Source organism: Saccostrea cucullata, unplaced genomic scaffold (assembly GCF_032062105.1).
Source record: "Saccostrea cucullata isolate Sc308-1 unplaced genomic scaffold, CSIRO_AGI_Scuc_v1 ctg1318, whole genome shotgun sequence".
NCBI lineage: Eukaryota > Metazoa > Mollusca > Bivalvia > Ostreida > Ostreidae > Saccostrea > Saccostrea cuccullata.
In genome coordinates this window covers 54,476-71,166 of record NW_026927972.1, presented here as the reverse complement: position 1 = coordinate 71,166, position 16,691 = coordinate 54,476, and the positions used below count along the sequence as shown (strand labels likewise).

The window sequence follows — 16,691 nt, the reverse complement described above, 5'->3', positions numbered from 1 at the left end:
TATTGATTTAATTAGCAACATGTATTTAAAATCAGTTTAATACATTTATTCAAATTATAGGTGTTGCAAATTAGAAACGTACGTGTGTGGACCAGTGTGCTTTTGCTTTTTTATAGACAAATGCAATGAATCTTTTAAAAAAAACCTATTCATTTGTACTGGCAGGCGTAAATATATAGCAGGAAGGGGGTTTATTGACAATTATTATACATACTGTTTAATACAAATCACCAACATTACAGACAAGCAAAAACAAAACTCTCTGACTCTCTCTCTCTCTCTCTCTCTCCATCTAATAATACAATGGTTTCTGCATTGTTACAATTTAGATTTAGTGCATCTGTTTACAAAAAAAACAAACAAAAGCACACTGGTCAATAATCCCGCCCACACACGCACGTTTCTATATTGCAACATCTTCATGTATACATGTAATTTGAATAAATGTTTTTAACTAATTTTAAATACATGTAGCTAATTAAATCAATATATTATAAAATTTATTAATTGTAAGAAATTGCATATATTTCTTTTCTTTTGTTTTATTTTCTTTTCATCGGCCACCACTCTATTATAAATTATACTCAATCTGCCTGACCAAAAAGTGTGTTATTACATTTGGCGTTCTTGCCTTTTGCTTAATTTCGACGCAAAATGTAATAATCCAAAAATCGTGCCATTACATTTTGCGTTATTACATTTTGCGTTGATCTCGACACAAAATGTAATACATGTAACCGCACAATGTAATAATCCTCAAACGTTTGTTGTTAAATTTTGCGTTCTTACTTTCGTACTAATCACCCAGTCAAAGGACAAGATAGGGTAAGATCAGTATTTGGCCTCCATTTTTGAGTGTCTTTTAGAATGAACCAACAGTTTATCCATTAAAACCTGTAGTCAACCCTGCCACAAAATGAATATTGGTTCTAAGATTTTGAATACACAGAGGTCACAGAGAGGTCAGGAAATAGGTCAATTTTTCTCATTTTTATGCAAATTTAATTCGATTTTACAGCACATTTTGTTTCGGGAAACATAGAGCACAAGCTTGCCTCTCTACCAAGTATATTTTACACACTAGTATCAGATGCAGTTTATGTGTAAAAATCTCAGATAGGCAAGGTCGTCCGCGAGGCGTAGTGGTTAGAGCGTATGCTCTAGAGTCGCGAATTAAGGAGTCAATCCTTACGTCGCGGGTTCGAATACCACTGTGGGATGTGGAGACCGGTCCTTCATATGAGACCGTATAAACCGATTTCCCGTGTCGCAGTTTAGGTGCTGGCACGAAAAAGATCCCTCCCTGCTCAATAGCCCTGAGTGCCGAGTTTAGAACAAAATTTGCAGCTCTCCACCGGCAAAAGGTGGCGTCTCCATATGAGTGAAAAACTTTCGAGAGGTAAGTTAAACAATATACAATCAATCAGATAGGCAAGCTTGTGCTCTATGTTTTCCGAAGTGAAAAGTATCTAAAATATGATGAAATTTCACCAGAATTGAGGAAATTCTGGAACCCCTCTAATGGCTTCCATGTAAGCTTTAAATCTAAATTAGTGCTTGTTTTAAAGTAAGCATAATTTTAACTTCTTAACTACTATCACAAACTATCACAATTTTAGCAGTGTTCTGATTTTTACATCAATCAAGGGGCCAGATTCGGCCGTTACCCTATCTTGTCCTTTCTTACAAAACTGATAAATTCCCTGTTTGATGTGATATTTTATGTAGAAAAATTATTAGATTATGGCACACATTTGCAGTGAAGCAGAGTGTTTGCGAAACCAAGAGATTAGGTCAGTTGCAGAGGAAATTCAGCTCAAAAGCCGTAGGCGTAAGAAGAAGGTGTGTATCTCAGAGGGAAGGCGAATGGCCCAATATCAATTGGTTGATTTTCTTTAATTACGGGTTCGACTTAAGCCAAAATCTCGGAAAAACAAACCAAAATATGGGTAGTCCCGGGGTGCGTTTTTTGTACATGTGCACTCTAATAGGCAGATTACATGTAATTTGTTGAAATAATTTGTGAGTCATGGGCATATGTAGTGAATTTAATGAGCCCCCGGAAAACTGTTTCTATGTACATTTTTTATGGATAGCATGTATATGTGTACCCCCTCAGCACATGTTTACCATAAAAAAAACTTATCCCCTGCCACCTCACTACACAGTGATCTTGGAACTAATATTCATTACTATACCATTCGATATGTAGTGGTACACGTAATGAGTTTTTTTTCGCCCGATTCAATATGTAGCGGTAATGAGTTGTTTTGGTATAAAAAAAAAAAAGTAGCGGTAATGATCGGTCAAAAACTTGAAAAAATGTAGCGGTGATGAGTTGAAATTTTTGGTGATGTAGCAATTATGTTGACCTCCCCCAGATATCAACATTCCAACAAGGGTTGGGGGGGGGGGGGGTAATTTGGCAACATTGCCAAAAATTCAAAAATTTAAAAATTAGAACTGTAAAACATTAAGCTGAATTCTTTGTGAAAGCTTTGTGATTGGAACTTACATGTTTATGTTCCGTACCTTGATACCTTGCTGATTCCATATGTAGCGGTAATGAGTTGTTTTCGACTAAAAAATGTAGCGGTAATGACAGGTCGAAAAATTGAAGAAAATGCAGCTGTAATGAGTTGAAATTTTTGGCGATGTAGCGATAATGTTGACACCCCCCCCCCGCAAAGTACAGATTTTTTTCTTTTTAAGCTTTGTCACGTAACATTCACGTAACATTGGTTTTCATTGGTAATATTTGATTTTCTTTCAAAAATTGTTGAGAAAATTCATTTGTTGTAATAATTTGAAATTATCATACCATTCTATAAAGTAGTTTTCAAATAAATACATTTATTAGAGCGAACACTTAGAAGTTTTGTTAAATGTGTATATAATTATGTATAATCATACTTAATTCTGGAAAATCATATAAATTAAAAATATTAACATTATGAAAGAGTTGTTTTGATTTAATTATAATGATACGTGTACATATATGCAAACTCATCGAGAACCTGGTTGTGAAATAATAAGAGAAATATCCCGTGAATATTAATAAAAAGATCATTAATATTAAGACATATTTTCTACATTTATACCACGAAGTTGGATTCCCAATGCGGCAAGTCAAACTTTTTAGAGGAACAGGTACTTTCCATTTAAAACATAGTACTTGTAGCAGGCGAAAGACTTGGAAAGGACGCTAAACCTATTTACAGAAAACTAAGTATATTTATAGCAGTTGAAAGAAATGAAAAAGAAAAAAATATAATAGAGAGACTATTTCTTTATCAGGTGAATTTAAATGAACCAAGTCTTGTACGTGGCATAATGACTCAAGGAAGAAGTGGCTGTTGTCAGCAGTGGGTGAAAAAGTATAGAGTATTGTACAGTTTGGATTGTAGTAATAATACCAACAGTTGGCAGCCAATGGGAGACCACACTGTCAATGATACGGTCAGTATATTTCTAGAATAATACAATAAAATGATAATATGCCAGACCTTTTCTTAGAATACATCAAGTTCGATTCAACAAGATAATCCAGAGAATTCAAGAAAAATAAGCAGCATGCTCAGATTTAGGTGGGGGTGATGTGAGGTTCGTCCCACCCCCTCCACCGGCAATTATTTGGAAGAAATAGATGTTCCATTTGAGTAGGAATACCATGCTAACATCCAATTCCCATTTAATTTTGGCCCCATATTGAAATATGTACCGGTACTTTTGACGTAAAAATAAATTCAGTCTACGAGGGTTGTTCGAAAAGTTCGTGGACAACTGTCATATCTTTTTTATTTGACGCCATATGTTATCCAAATTTGGTAGAAGTATTTCTACAATAAATCCAAAAAATTTGTATTAAATTTTTCAAAAATATTAAAATTTACTCAAAACTTATCCAGATTTTAAAAATGCATTAATTGGACCGCGGAACAGGTCAAAATTTAGTTAAGTTACAGACAATACACAATATAATGTCCGTAGTCATATTCTCTGTAAAGTGGCGTAAAAACGAAAAACAACCTAGAAATTCAAATGAAGAATTGTTACATCGATTCGTATACCAAATTATGTCTTTATATTTTTCTTGTTGAAATGAAATCAACTTGAGAAGATAGGTAATCTTCATTGAAAACGACAACATCGATGAAGTTTTAGAACGTCACGGAGCAGCAGATAACGATGCACTTTGAGTTTTACTCAAGAAAAACCTGAACAAAGTCTAAAAATGTTGGAGAATCAAGAAAATATGTCACAAGCGAGTTGTGCATGCGTGTACAAATAGTACAGGCAGTATTTGAGTGACAGAGACTCTGTATCGGATGAGGACAATCTGTGAAGCTTAGGTTTAACTGTCAAAATCTGAACAAAAACTTTAAAAAGTTGGAACGTCAAGGAAGACATAGGTGCTTCAGAATTGCTTATCCTGTGAAAGCAGATTTAAGGTCCATTGATACTCTGATAAGAGAGATAACTCTTAATGACATAAACGTCTATTATTCCTTTATATATTTGCCAAGTTGAAGTGTCTTTTTTGTCCAGTTTTGCTCCGCAAGCTATTTTATAATTGTTTGTATTTATCTTAAAAAATACATCTATTTTTGGAAAATCATAAAGGTTCAAACAACATTTTATATGAGTGAGCAGAGGGTTTATGAACCTTCAGTAAAAAAATAAAATCTTAACAAAAGAAATTATACAACGACAACAATTCTTAACAAATAAATGTCAAGTATAAAAAAAATTTAATGAGTGGGCATTGGATTATACTGTGTGAAATGTAAAGGGATAGTTGTTGTTTTTTTTTGTTTTTGTTTTGTTTGTTTGTTTGTTTTTTGTTTTTTTTTTGAAATTCTTGACGCTATGTTTTGACGTAACATTGCCGTTAAGTGTGCTCCGCGGGTACAAAACATGATTTTAAAATGAAGTAAATTGATTTCTGTGAAATCGAATGGCATGAAACTTTTCACATCAACAAAATAAATATTTTACATATAATATTGTGCTTAGTTTAAATTTCTGGTGAGTAATGTAATGAAGATTGACATCGTCCATGAACTTTTCGAACAACTCTCGTAATTGAGGCATCGGCATGACTTTCTCATCGACCATCAGCTGAGATGAATTAAGAGGGAGTACCACAAAATTACTTGTAAAATTTAAAGCTTGACAAAGGGTTTCTTTTACTTGCTTTCCGAAAGATTATTAAATGCAGTTCAATCACAGATTAAATATAAATCACAATTACAAACATTTGATTTATTGTATAATTTTATATTTTGTAAGTCGATTAATAGACAAATGGCTACATGATCTATCAGTGAATACAAAGAGGGTACTTGTTGCAGTTTTTTTTCATTATTTTCCCTAAATGTGTAGCAGATTAAAAGAAGAATTTTTATGTTGCAGAAACTCATTATTTTTTTTCAAATGCATTAATATATAAAGCACAACGAGAAACAATATTTGGAAGCTGCGTATTGACTTCCAATTTGCCAAAAAATGATGTGAAAATTAGTCTCACGGGACCTCTACATAAAAAAGAACCATTAGCAGTGATCAGATTTATAAAATGGAAAAATTATAAATAATACTGATCTTTTTTTTTTTATTTGAAAAAGGCAAATATCTCGCGCCTCTGTCCCACTGCCACTTGAGTCCCCTCGACTTTTTTGGGAATAGGTTTTTGCAATCTTACATGTAACATTCATAATTAAATAATTTATTTATTATATCACATCTTCATACACAAACGACTTACTATGTGTTAGAGTTACTGTGAGCACTGAGCTCACTAAATGATACCCCCACATCCCATATGATTCTAGTGACAAAGTTAATGTTTTTTTCTCCACTCCATTGTACAAGTCCGTTTGTTGACAGCTTTCACCGTGCTGTACTGTCGGTGAAAAGTCAATTTCACGTGACTATTACTTGGTCCAAAAACAATCAACTCTGTTTACAACCTATACAACTTCGAAATATATGCTGCTCACGCTCTATGATCAATGTGCATGGGGATTTATATAACAGGTAAATAATTTTTAAAAATGCAACTGACGTTTTTTTTCTTTTTTTTTGTGGTTTTTTTTATAAAATGCAACTTTTAATTTCTAGTAACAAATGACTGGGTAACAACTAATTTAACCTGTAAAATGGCAAATTAGCGAATATCAAGTTAAAAAAAAACTTGAGTCTTATTTTCTTGTGAGGACTTTGTGAGCGGTATTTCAAGGTAATATTTAACAAGGAAAACTGACTTTGTTTGTTAATGTGAGCATGGAGAATCTTTATTAGTACCTAATCTTCGTATTTTTCATAAACACATCTCAAAAAATTGTTAGCTGACATTCCTGCAGTCATTTGAAATTCCCTGACCCATGTGTTTGTGGTAAAAATAAACATGTAGTAGACCATCATGCTTTTCGGAAAATTCACTGCATTGGACCATTGTTTGTTGTGAGCACCTCTGTGCACAATCGCAACAATATCCATATAAGGTAGTTCCTCGACCTGTTTAAAAATATCATTAAATTGTATTCAGTGATAAACATGTGTATAGGAGGAGTTGCGGATAAGAGATGGGTATCCTTCAGTATTATAGAAAAAATAGCAGTGTCCATATTTTGCTTTGAGAAACTCAACAATATATGTGTCCGATCAAAAAATAAAATAAGAGGTGCACAATGACAATATATGTAACAATCAAAGATTCTATGAAAGTATTTTAAAAAATCAATCAGTGATTTAAGAAGAGTTGTTGATAAGAGATGGGTACCCCAAAGCGTAAGAGACCAACGGACGGACGTCAAGACAGACGGACGGACATCCCGATCAATTTCAAGCTTTGGGGTTGGTTATAAAGAAGAATATTTAATAAGATGCCTCTGATTATATTTGTTTAGTTTTTTCCCCGATTATCCATGCTTTATTTAAAATGAATGTTGACATATAATAAATACAGGCACGGACTAGAGGTACTGTGAGCAACGAACTCACTAAATGGTACCCCCACCTCCCATATGAATATTATGGCAGTGTTCATGTTTTGCTATGAGAAACCTTAAATATGCGTCAGATCAAAAAGTAATTTAAAAGCCTTATCAAATTTAATTTAGTGGTATTGAGAGGAGTTGTGGATAAGAGATGTGTACGCCAAAATGTAACAGACGGACGGACAGACTTCCGAATACCTACCCTCCCGCTTTTCATCGGGAGGTTAAACTTTATAGTTTTGCGGAGTTGATTTTATCAACTGTCCTTAATCAGTGGGTCAGGAAAGTGCAAATGACAAACATCCGCCAAGAAAAATGAGCATATGTAGCAAATAAGAAAATAGTTTCACATTTAACTTATACTTTATAGAAATTATAATTCGTGACAATAGTCCACAATCGCTCTCTGTATACAACTTTAGTCCGTCATTTTAATTCCTTCATTAGTATCTTTCACCTTAAAAATCATGCCGATTCTGATACGTAATCAAAGATCGTGCATGTATTCTAATTTTAAGATAGGAAATTACCTCCTAAGAAAGCGTCTGCAGTTTGATGAGAGATTTTGATGGTATTTTGATGATCATTTAACAAAGAAAAAAATTTTGCTCCAGTATTTTTAGACAATAATACAGTGTGCTTAATGAATCAGATGAACTGTAACATATAAAGCAAATTGGAATACAGAGAACAAAACCTCGACTCAGACTGACTGATAACTCAGCGGGCATTGCTTGCGAATCTTTAATATCTGTAAAGCCGTAGATAAGATCTCTCCACTGCTGCAGAAGTGACCTACTGCATAGATTAATATAAATTCTCGCCTTTTGCTTTTGTGTCCGGAATGATGGTCAATGAAAGTATACACAGGGTTGATTTTTAATATGCGTAACTTTATTAAGCTTGCTAATTTCTTTTTTTAAAGGAAAGTTGTACAATCATATTGTACAATGAATGAGTCAATAATTAGCATGAAAAGATGACTGTTTGACTGAGCAAGATTAAGAGTGCAATCAGAGGATTGCACATTGTTGGTCCATTGAGTATTTTAAGGACGTGGATTGGTGTTGAGGAATCTAATTTCCCTCTAACACAAATCTGGGTAACACTAGTGCATACACATTTTTGTAGAAAATAAACCAAGTACATACGTATGTTGCTTTGTGGGTTAATAAATATATCGCTGCAATTTTAATTAGATTTCACTGAAATCGGTCTCAAAAAAAATAAAATGATAAATTTAAAAATGAGTTATACCAGGCAAAAAGGCATAATTAGTATGTCAAAATCGAACGAGTTCTATCTAAAAATACACAAGTCTGTTTCATCATATACTACTATATACCTATGAAATAAAACAATTGTTATTTGCGTTGTTATTGCGTTGTTAACAAAATGATATTGTTATCAAGGCCTTGATCGGTCATATTTATGTGAAAGCATCCCCAAATAGTGTAGATTAAAGTTCCTTCAAAACATGACCCCAAGGGAAGGATTGGGCCGAAATGATGAGTAAAATATTACAAGAGTACATTGGAAAAACTATTTTCTCAAAACCACCCTGCAAGGAAAAATGAAACTCGTATGGAAACATTCTCAGCTTGTGTGGATTTATAATTGTTTAAATCATGACCCCTGGGGGTGGAGTGGGGCCACAATTAATCTTCAAATTTTTCCTTAGAAATTTATAGAAAAACTCTTCTAAACAATAGCCGAGTCATGATTTGTCAATTTATATGGAAGCCCTTTAGGTAGGATAGATTCAATTTTGGACAAATCAAGACCCCCAGTGGTATAAGCTCATAGGGAGAGAAAAAAAAAAACTTTCAAACCCATGATTTGTCAAAGTATGAGGTAACAAACTCAGTTCAAATCAAACCTCCTTCCCTTATGGATACATTGATACTGATAATAGAATACTGAACTTGCCGGGGCCTCTTGTTACATTTTGCGTTCTTGCATTTTGCTTAATCTCGACGTAAAATGTAACAACAAATGTAAAATTCTAAAACGTGTGCTGTATATTTGCGTTATAACATTCTGCATTACTCAGTAGTTTCGACGGAAAATATAACACAAAATGCAAACTTGGTTTATTAGATTTTGTGTTGTAATTACATTTCGCGTTTTAACTCTGCTTTCTTCGAGCTCACATCACCTTATTTTCTTGTTATTATATTTCAGATATTTGTTGGTAATACGGATGAAAATTCAACAGTGAGTCACAATTTTGATTGTCCAGTGATTGCAAAGTGTATCAGAATAAATCCGTTGGAATGGAATAACCATATCTCAATGAGATTTGACCTGCTGGGCTGTGCATTGGATACGGGTAGGAAAACATAGACGTCCTTATGCATATAAGCTAACATTTTATTGCTAGCTGTAAGATTCAATTAAAGATAATGATTTTTAAAGTATCAATAGTTTTGTAAGACATTGCAGTCAGGATAAAGTATGCACTTGTAAAACGTCTGAAGATTATATATATCCACTTGCATATACTTCACATAAGAAAACTTGTTTCGTCTGGAAATTCCAAGAATTATTTGCAAGTTACACTATCTACAGATCTGCTTTTGAAATGGATATTGGTAATGGTAATTTGATTGTTGAACTTTGGCATACTGTTTGGGGCATAGAGAGTATTGATTAAAACGGTCAATTTCTGACTCAAATCTGATTGGTTAAAATAGTATAAACATCAGGGATATGGCGCCAAACCAAATACAAGATATAATGACAATTTTAAATAACAATTAAATAACAATATTTCCAATATCGCATTTGTCAATTTAGGTAATTCATCTACTAGTCCTTCAACTACTGCTGCCAGCAATACAAAGCCCTCAAACAATGCAGTAACACCTTCTATCAGCAACAGTTACAACGTGACAGCAACTTCCCCCAGAAATACATATGTCAGTCCAGCTGCAACAACAGCAACCAGTAACACAACGTCTCCAATCAGCAATACAACATCTAACAGCAATACAATAATTAATAATACGGCTCAAAATACCATGACAAATAATGGCATTTCAACATTTTCAAGCATTACAACAGCTGTCTCGTCAACACAGTCTGTTACTTCTGGTATGTTCTTAAAAGAGCTGTTCTGGTTCAAGGCTTAAAGAACTATGTTATGGTCATTTTTGCGGTGTTAACCTTTTAGAATATGGACCATTACTGAAAAATTCCTTAGCCATTTTCATTCAAATCTGTCTTGGCTCAAGGCTCTCGTTTATACTGAAAATAGAGATGTGACCCATAAACAAGGGTAGATAATTCGAAGAAACACAAAAGTACTGGTTACTTAAATCTTCTCAAGAACCACTGGGCTGATCATCATTATTATAAAACAAGGATGAGGATCTGTTGAAGATAGTTTGCTTACTATAAATACTGGAGTCATCAAATCTTGTCTGTTGATACATCCGGGGACGTCAAATCAGCATGACCTGCTTTTGATTTTATTTTTGCGTGACTTTGTTTTAGAATTGATTTAGGGGCAAGATTGCACACTTCATAGTTTATGATTATCAAGTATGGTTAGTTTATGCATTTTGAGTCCTTAAGTATGTCAACTAAAAAGTTGGTTGACCTAAATTTTTTTGGCTAATCTTTTTCAAAACATTTAAGATTAGAGCATAAAGGTATATATATAATTTTGCATTGATAAATTTTTCCAATTATTCTAGAGGCAGATTTTAAATACTTTAAAGGTCTTTGATCATTAAACTTTGTCATTTGATGCATCTGGCCTTAGTTTGTCATCTGTAAAATGTGTCATTTTGGTCTACTTTTGGAATACTATGACGACGTTTAAATATCTCGAGCTCATCAGGTACTTATAATCCTCAAACTTTGTCAATTGGTGTATCTTGTGTCCTCCGAATGTGTCAAGTGAAAAATAGTTCACAATGACCTTATTTTTGAATAGAATGGCTATATTCAGGTAATATCAGGTACAAAGTAATCACTATGACATGATTTAAATTCTATGGCTATTTATTTCATATGTAAGGAACACATTGGCTTTGAGTCATCAAACATTGTCCGTTGGTATAATTTGAATCCTCAAAATATGTCACGGTGACTTACTTTTTTTTAAAAAAAATTTCAAGTCAATATCTGAATTTTTTAAAACTTTGTCAGTTGATGTATTACTCTTTTGGCATTTTATTCATATACCGATAATAAGGTTAATTTTAAATCACTTATTTTAACTTTCTCTTTTCATTCTAAGCAGGTGCCACAACAATGTCAAACAACTCCAAAATGAAAACAGGAAGTAAGTTACAATCTTTTCAAAATATAAATCAAATAATTTTAAACCTCTTTATAATTTGTCAAGTTAGTGTAGTACATTCGCTGGTAGTTTATTATTTTGTTTTGATAATGTGATAAAAGAATTGATATTATGATTGATAGATCTTAATATTTTCTTTCGAAAATTTTCATAAAGAAATAAATTAATGGTTTTAAGGTGAATTTTTATAGACCCAAACACATTAGTTCATATATAAAAAAATCTTCTCCAGAACAGAAAAATTTGTTTAGTGAAATTGAAACGTAAGCATCTGCAAGTAGTGAAGATTTAAATTTATTCAAATATTGTCGGAGGGAGGTGGGGGGGGGGGTAGCCAGGGTTTGCAATGGTAGATTGAATAATAATGTTGGAAAAAATTTTAAAATCTTTTCATGAATGGCAAAATTATACATGTATATGCTTTATTGAAATAGTACGGATGCGTATTGCTGCCACTTGAAAAAAAAATATTATTGTAAGTCATACGTACGAGATAATCAGTCGTACGTACGAGATACTAAGTTGTCATACAAGATAAGTCGTAGGTACGAGATACTCTGTTGTACATATGACATAATAAGTCAGACGTACGACATAACAGTAAGTCGTACGAATGAGATACTAAGTTGTACGAATGAGATACTTTGTCGTACGAACGAGATAATAAGTCGTGTATGACACATTAAGTCGTACGAACGAGATACTAAGTCGTACGTACGACTATGGCACACCAAATTCACAAAAATTAGCTAAACATAGTTTCACAGTTGATAAACTATGTTTATCATTTGTAAACTATAGTTTAAGGACTGTAAACTATAGTTAACAATGTTAATCTATATTTTACATCTGTAAACCATAGTTAACACGATAATCTATGTTTCACAATCGTAAACTATACTTCACACCGAAAACAATCATTTGCGATTTCAAAACATAGATTATCTGATAAATACAGTTTTACGATTTGTAAACTATGGTTTACAACTCTTAACTGTAGTAAACGAACGTAAACCTAGTTTATCAACTGTGAAACTATGTTTAGCTCAGTTTTGTGAATTTGGCATGCCATATAAGACATAATAAGTCGTACGAACGAGATACTAAGTCAGACGAATGAGATACTAAGTTATTTTTGATTACCAAGTGGTACTCCAGATGTGATACTAATTTTCAAAATACACAGTATATGTACAAATAATCTTCATGTTTTAGTATCAATATGTAAGAGTGGGATGTGTCCTAATCTTTTATCTTGACACTGTCCTTGAAGATTTATCCTTTGCTTTTAATCAATAAAATTCTTCTTTTTTTTAAATCTATTTGGTGAAAAATTATTTTTAAACGTTATTCTGTTCTTAATAATGTTATACATCTTTCCACAATAGCATAATTATTTTGATATTCATAGTATTTAAATTTTTATTTTCAAAAACTTGCTTGTTCCCATAGACCTCAATGCATTCTTCATTGATAAATTACTGCTCGGGTAATTATATTTTTGAAAATTTCTCCTAGTAAATCCTTTTCTACTCTAAACTGCTTTGAATAAGTTTCAGAGTATTTAAAACAGGATGGATACCTTCAAGGATAAATATTCTTCAAACTATTCGGCATATAGCGTAAAATAAGATGCCATGATTACATCTGGTACAGTGATTAATCACCTTCAGACCCATTTGATCCCATGACCAACCTATGTTCATATCAATGTTTTGAGTTTTCATTGGCCATACATTGATTGATAAATGTTAATATTTTCATCTTCAATATATGCATCATGCAGTTAAGGCAGTACAAGTTAGCTCAACCTTTTTGATTGGTCTTCTGGTACAAGTAACTTACACAATAGATATTGATTGGTGAATGGTGAATGAAAAACTGTGAGTGTGTTTACCATTCACTAATTAATACCTGTAGTGTACCTATAACTTATAATACCGAACTTTTCCTTTGGAAAATATTTATTATTGAAACATTAAAAGAATGAGACACTTAAGAGAGCGTTTTATGAAGATGTGTCACAGTCTTCATTCAATAACAATTTACATTACTCCGTGATATTCATTGTTCAGATAAATTAACTATACTTTTTACTTTAATAGCTTGTGTGAAAGACTGCAAAGGGAAAGCCAGTGGTGAATATCAATCCTGTAAGACTTGTAATGGATATGTGACGTGTGTTTGGGGTGTTCTCTATGAGAGACAATGTCCTGCAGGGCTGGAGTGGAACGCAGGTCTTAAAGTCTGTGATTGGCCAGGTGCTGCAGGTTGTGCTTTAGCAGGTTAAGCCAGAATGAACTCTAATTTTTCAAATCATGTATTCAAAGTGCATTTTCAGTTCATTGTACCTTGTTTCGTCAATACATGCATTCATTATGTTATTTGACATCAATAATAAATTACTCTGCAACTGTTACTTCATTCTTTTTTTAATAAATCCAACGGAAATCTAGAGGTATTGTGAACAACTAAATGATACCCCAACTCCCATATTTTTCTAATAGCATGCGCTAAGTTCGTGTCTTCCCACTCAGCCAACATTTTGAAAAACTACAGGTAAAACACTAGTAAGAAGAAAACGAAATGACAGGAATTTTAAAAATTTAATTTGAAACATTAAAAATTAAATAAGCAGGTTTGTGAACATCAAATATGAAAGGAATATGTAAGTTTATTTTTCAGATATAAGCTTCTATTATTGCATTACCATGATCAAATAAAAATATAAAAAGAAGATACAAAAATCCTCAGTTAAGCTTTAGCGCTTTCATTTTCAATCTTCATCAGCTTTTTTTTTTCAAGTTAAAAAAATGAGTCAGTGAAACTATAGAAACGCTAGGTTTTCAAGTTTAAAAAAAAAAAACCTAGCATACATGTATGTTGCCTTTTTTAAAATGTACAAACAGTGAAATTAAATAAATTTCGGGCATTTTCTATATAGTAGAGTAACTACGAAGAAAACAAAATGATAGAATTTTAAAAAATTAATTTGAAACATTAAAAATTAAATAAGCAGGGTTGTGAACATCAAGTATGAAAGGAATATGTAAGTTTATTTTTTCAGACATCAGCTTCTACGAGGGCCGTTCAAAAATTACGCGGACTTGTTGCACAGAAGAAATATTTGACGACATAATCGGGCAAAATTTCACAAATAATATAAAAGAATCTTTACTTATACGGTCTTCAAAATTTCATATCAAAATGTTGTAAATTGGTATTAATTTTGAGTGATTTTTCAGGACATACCATTAAGTCACGGCGCAGCAAAATCTTCGACGTCACAAGCATTATAATAAATATGTGATTGAGCTTTCATTTTCTCAACATTTTCCCTTGAGTACCTGTATAGTTTGAGTTACCTTATCTACTCAACATCAAAACACTATTTATTGTCAAGCTTAAAATCTATTAAACAAGTAAAGAATATTCTTTTTTTAGCTCACCTGAGCCGAAGGCTCAAGTGAGCTTTTCTGATCAAAATTTGTCCGTCGTCTGTCGTTGTCGTTGTTGGCGTTGGTGTTGGCGTTGTCGTTGTCGTAAACTTTTCACATTTTCATCTTCTTCTCAAGAACCACTGGGCCAATTTCAACCAAACTTGGCACAAAGTATCCTTGGGTGAAGGGGATTCAAGTTTGTTCAAATGAAGGGCCATGCCCTTTTCCAAGGGGAGATAATCATGATTTAGAGAAAAATTATTGGCATTTTAAAAAAATCTTCTTCTCAAAAACCACTGGGCCAGGAAAAATGAAACTCATGTGGAATCATCCTCAGGTAGAGTAGATTCAAGTTTGTTCAAGTCATGACCCCCGGGGGTAGGGCGGGGCCAAAATGGCCGATCAAAGTTTTACATAGGAATATATAGGAAAATCTTTAAAAATCTTCTTCTCAAGAACCATTGAAACAGGAAAGATGAAACTCATGTGAAATTATCCTCAGGTAGAATAAATTCAAGTTTGTTCAAGTCATGACCCCCGGGGGTAGGGCGGGGCCAAAATGGCCGATCAAAGTTTTACATAGGAATATATAGGAAAAATCTTTAAAAATCTTCTTCTCAAGAACCACTGGGCCAGGAAAAATGAAACTCATGCGGAATCGTCCTCAGGTAGAGTAGATTCAAGTTTGTTCAAGTCATGACCCCCGGGGGTAGGGCGGGGCCAAAATGGCCGATCAAAGTTTTACATAGGAATATATAGGAAAAATCTTTAAAAATCTTCTTCTCAAGAACCACTGGGCCAGGAAAGATGAAACTCATGTGGAATCATCCTCAGGTAGTGTAGATTCAAGTTTATTCAAGTCATGACCCCCGGGGGTAGGGCGGGGCCAAAATGGCCGATCAAAGTTCTACATAGGAATATATAGGAAAAATCTTTAAAAATCTTCTCATCAAGAACCACTGGGCCAGGAAAAATGAAACTCATGTGGTTTCATCCTCAGGTAGTGTAGATTCAAGTTTGTTTAAGTCATGACCCCCGGGGGTAGGGCGGGGCCAAAATGGCCGATCATAGTTTTACATAGGAATATATAGGAAAAATCTTTAAAAATCTTCTTCTCAAGAACCATTGAAACAGGAAAGATGAAACTCATGTGAAATTATCCTCAGGTAGTGTAAATTCAAGTTTGTTCAAGTCATGACCCCCAGGGGTAGGGCGGTGCCAAAATGGCCGATCAAAGTTTTACATAGGAATATAAAGGAAAAATCTTTAAAAATCTTCTTCTCAAGAACGACTGGGCCAGGAAAGATGAAACTCATGTGGTATCATCCTCAGGTAGTGTAGATTCAAGTTTGTTCAAGTCATGACCACGGGGTAAGGGTGTGGCCAAAATGGCCGACCAAAGTTTTACATTGGAATATATAGGGAAACCTTTTTAAATCTGCTTTTCAAGTACTTCAAAGCCAGGATTAGTAATATTTGTATGGAATCATCCTCAGGTAATGTAGATTCTAGTTCACTCAAGTTATGATCCCCTTGGGGGTTAAAATTCAACCCCCCCCAACTTAAATTAACTTTCAGTTCTGATCTGATATGTGTTTTTTTCCTAGCTGATGTGCTCAGGTGAGCGCTATGGCCCCTGGGCCTCTTGTTTTGTTTTAAAACCAAAAACTACTTATGAGATATAGTGTGATATTGATGACTCTCAATCACGTTCTTTACAGTCCGGAAATAACTTTTTGTCTATAATCTTCTTCCAGTCCTCCCGTATAGCCTTTTTACAGAGGTCTAACTGTCTAAAATTTCAATTTTCTATTTGTGGGCGAATGTCACGAGTAGCCTAGTTTACTACATGTTTTATTATGCATATTTTGGATCTATGTTGCCGATATCTCGAGCATTACACATATTTCAACAAAAGTGTGGTGCGCCGTCAATTAA

General features: G+C 33.5%; 1 protein-coding gene across 2 annotated transcripts in view; it reads left to right on the top strand.

Annotated features, from left to right (window-relative positions):
• LOC134276051 (uncharacterized) overlaps positions 1 to 13,732 on the top strand; it is a 97,688-nt gene extending 83,956 nt beyond the window's left edge. The window contains exons 10-14 of one of the 2 annotated variants that reach the window (XM_062758331.1): positions 3,298 to 3,459; positions 9,186 to 9,333; positions 9,801 to 10,097; positions 11,254 to 11,295; positions 13,419 to 13,732. In XM_062758331.1, the coding sequence (XP_062614315.1) occupies positions 3,298 to 3,459; positions 9,186 to 9,333; positions 9,801 to 10,097; positions 11,254 to 11,295; positions 13,419 to 13,603 (834 nt within the window). In that variant the 3' untranslated portion in view covers positions 13,604 to 13,732. Of the gene's footprint in view, positions 1 to 3,297; positions 3,460 to 9,185; positions 9,334 to 9,800; positions 10,098 to 11,250; positions 11,296 to 13,418 lie in introns of both variants that reach the window. The other variant, XM_062758330.1, reaches the window with a different exon arrangement.
• The last annotated feature ends 2,959 nt before the right edge of the window (positions 13,733 to 16,691 follow it).